The sequence below is a fragment of the Liolophura sinensis genome, chromosome 12 (genome assembly GCF_032854445.1).
Source record: "Liolophura sinensis isolate JHLJ2023 chromosome 12, CUHK_Ljap_v2, whole genome shotgun sequence".
NCBI lineage: Eukaryota > Metazoa > Mollusca > Polyplacophora > Chitonida > Chitonidae > Liolophura > Liolophura sinensis.
The window spans coordinates 24,316,259-24,319,865 of NC_088306.1; the positions used below are offsets into that span (position 1 = coordinate 24,316,259).

Consider the following 3,607-nt stretch of genomic DNA (forward strand, 5'->3'; position numbering starts at 1 on the left):
TTTATTTCGTTTTTTAATAAGAGTCTTAGCTTATTTGTTAAATGTAGTTTAGCACACAGTCATTGCATCTTTCTGTGAAATTGGAAATCTGTGATCTGTGCAGTCAGTGTACAGTATGTAGGTGACCTTGTGTCTAGGCATTGTCACTTAAAAAAGGCACCGCTTGAGAATCAGACACTTAGGAATAAGTAAAAGGTTCGTTATCTAGCGTAAACTCTGGGATCTCCTCTGTGGTCAAGGGATGGACTGTGAGGTGCCCAACGAATCAACTGAAGCAAACACTTCCGAAAATTTTTCCCGAAGCAGATGTAAATGAACACTTTGCAGGCAAAACTGGAATAATATACAATTTGAAGAATTTGCTGAATGTTTAATTCCATCCTGCTGGCTGGCAATGTCGGTGTAGTCAGATCGATGATTAGATGCCGCAATTTTATTATATGACTAGGCAGGGTAAGAATCAGATAGGAACCGGAAATAGCCGTTAGCATTGTAGTCACTCTCATTACGCAGACGTTCCGCGAGAGGTAGCGCCTACACGCGAGGGACACATGATTTAAAAGGGGCTTCCCCGGCGTCGGTCGTCTCTGAAACATGTTTACGGCTATTGCGACCAGCATATAGGTGATCATTCCATATGGCAAAATCAGTGTAATGGCAGTGTCGATGTATGTTGCGGCCTTCGTCAGATGAACGTATTCCTCCATTACAGTACACTGATACTTTCCTGTCGCACGCTTCACGCCCGTAGTCCATAGGGAAAAGGAGTACAACACCACTCCCAAAATCACCAAAGTGATGACGATGCACACACTTCGTTTGACATCGCAGAATCGAATGGCTTTCTTGGGATAATTGCACAATACGAAGTTTTCATTTGTTATACAAACTATGAACCAGACGGAGAGAAAACTGCACAAGTATGTGATGAATATGACAGTCTGACACCAGCCGGCTGTGTGAATCAAATCGACTTTTGCGAAGGCTAGCCACACAACGAATAAGGACAAAAGGAAAGCCGAATCACTAATGGCCGTCGCTGACAGGTACACGCTGCTAGAGTTTGCGCGGAGGCGCTTGGACAAAAACACTGCCAGGGACAAAGCATTGCCCAGCAAACCGAACCAGACGATAGTCGGCACGGCGTATTTCATTAACGATGAAACGAATTTCTGGAAAGGGTCGCTGCCTGGAAGTGTCGTATTTTCCCGGCCTATCGTAGAATTCTGCATATTCCTGTCACAACTTGCCGGGATGTTCTCCAGCACGTTCAGATCCAATTCTTCAGAAGATGGGGGAGTTCATTGTACCACAGGACCAGGGTTTAATTAAGGTCTCTCTGAAAAGGAAAATAACAGTATTAGAATCGAACAAGAATAGCTCACCATAACTCACGTAGCATACCAAACACCGACCTTCTTCTCTCGAATTGTCTCGGCTGATTCTGTTCGACTAGGAAAGGTTCTTTTTTTCATCGCGCGAGCAAGCATCAAATGGCAAACGACCATATTAGATGTGAACAATCTGATGTCCTTAGTTATTGGGAAATTTCTCTTTGGGTTTCTTATGTGAAAGAAGAATATGATATCTGTTAACTACAATATACAAACTTTACTGGTACAATAAATAAACGGGAGTGAAAATAAAAAACAAAAGATAGGCCTATATTTATGTCTGAACGGCACTGTATAAGTAGTTCATCTGAATAGACATATTTTCCAGAGCAAATGAGATGCAGTATCTCTTAAAAGATGCCATTAGTCGATTTGAATTCGTTGCAGTACAATCGTAACAAGGACTATAGCCCAGCGATATAACTTGATTCAAGAATTTGCGTGTTGCAGAAAGAAAAGGGCAAGAACAACGATTGTCGCGAGAATGGTCTGGTGAAGAAATTATGTCGATGCTTTTTGATAACGATTAACCATTAATAATAGACATTCCCCTAAACGTTCGTTTGAATTAAGATTCTCCCAATAAGGCTCATAATAAAAAAACACATCGACGGAAATTTATTTATTTATTATTTTATTTGATTGGTGTTTTACGCCGTACTCAAGAATATTTCACTTATACGACGGCGGCCAGCATTATGATAGGCGGAAACAGGGCAGAGCCCGGGGGAAACCCACGACCATCCGTAGGTTGTGACAGACCTTCTCGACAGAAATAGATTGTGTGGCTATATGCAGGAGATAACAAACGTCGATTTCCTTTAAATCAGAACAAATGTCGTCAAGAGCATTGTCATTTAAGTAATGCAATTACTATCACCAATATACATATTTTTATATTTCTCAACACTCAATTTTTTCCAGCAAGCATACAGTTACAGAGCAAGGATATAACCCCGGCTGTGACGCATTGAAACCTTCTTGGCAGTTTTCTGATCTCATTCTAGTTCATCAAATAACAAGACTATAATTTCAACTTTGATATGTTTAAATCATCCTTACAAGGGTAGCAATGTGCCTAATGGTTCTGTATAAGTATTCCAATCGGTTGAAACTTCGTCGTCCTTTTCGACTTATAACGTATGAATGCGACGATATGCAGAAATTATTAAAACGTAATCTTCATTAGATTCGATCTTATTCACTTAACGGTATATTGATGAGCTGCTAGCTTTATACCACACATATAGCGACGGTTGTCAGAGAAATGTATCCACCTTCGCATGATGTAACTGAAACTAATGACTCTCCAGAGAGAACAAGTGAACACTTGTGTTAGTGCAATGCTCAAAACGATTTCTTCTCACGCCAACTTTACGACAAGACGCTGTATATCACCTGTTACGTGTGACCATTTGCCAGCTGTCACACTGTCGTCGATGCTCCGGTGTTAATCTGTATGCGGTACCGTCTTTATTTACAAGTAGGAAAAAGTCAACCAAAGATTAAGCCTTCGAACAATGTGGCAACCACCTTTGTTGGCGCTGGAGTTAAAGGATAGGTTTACTAACTCTCCAGTGTTCATGGTAAAGGAAATGGATTAGACCCACATACTTAATACACATGAATCAACCCTAGGCAATCAGAAGAGTAACAAATAAGCCAATCCTGTGGGTACAAACCCGGCAATCTGTTTAGACATGGCATTCTGCACGTAGACCGGAACTCTACACGTTACCGAGAAAATTAATTGCATTAGGCCAACATTCTTCAAACTGGAAAAAAGGACTAGATCTATTGGAGTGTAATGGAAATCGAATTCGAGTTCTATCTGCTAACTAGTTGAACTATATCTAAAGTAAAATGGAAACTAATGAAATGATGCGAGACTTGCACATATGCTTATGGCTCTGAGGTGTGTATACAACGATTATGCCTGAAATGATTGGGGCTACATATTGTCCGTAAATGTATATGAAAACCCTGTTAAGAAGCCAAGTGTAAAAAGTTACTCTTTAACAGCACATTCGTAAAATGTTGTGGTTTCCTTTTTGTATAATGGATAACCTTTCGCTCTAAAAATTAATTTGCACCTAAGCTGTGTACATAGCCTATTGTTCATTCACCCCTTTCCATCGTTTTAATTAATGTTAAATGCGGCAGTAAAGCAATGTAGGTAATTCTAGACCAGTGACGTCTGATATATTGGATTT

General features: G+C 40.2%; 1 protein-coding gene across 1 annotated transcript; it reads right to left on the reverse strand.

Moving 5' to 3' along the window:
* Nucleotides 1-200: 200 nt before the first annotated feature.
* Nucleotides 201-1,232, reverse strand: LOC135479816 (P2Y purinoceptor 4-like). Its single transcript, XM_064759720.1, has one exon. It carries the CDS (start codon nt 1,230-1,232, stop codon nt 201-203), a length of 1,032 nt encoding a protein of 343 aa, XP_064615790.1.
* Nucleotides 1,233-3,607: the final 2,375 nt, after the last annotated feature.

Excerpts from the sequence above, each read along its gene's own strand:
- LOC135479816 (XM_064759720.1), bottom strand. The coding sequence starts at position 1,232 with ATGCAGAATTCTACGATAGGCCGGGAAAATACGACACTTCCAGGCAGC.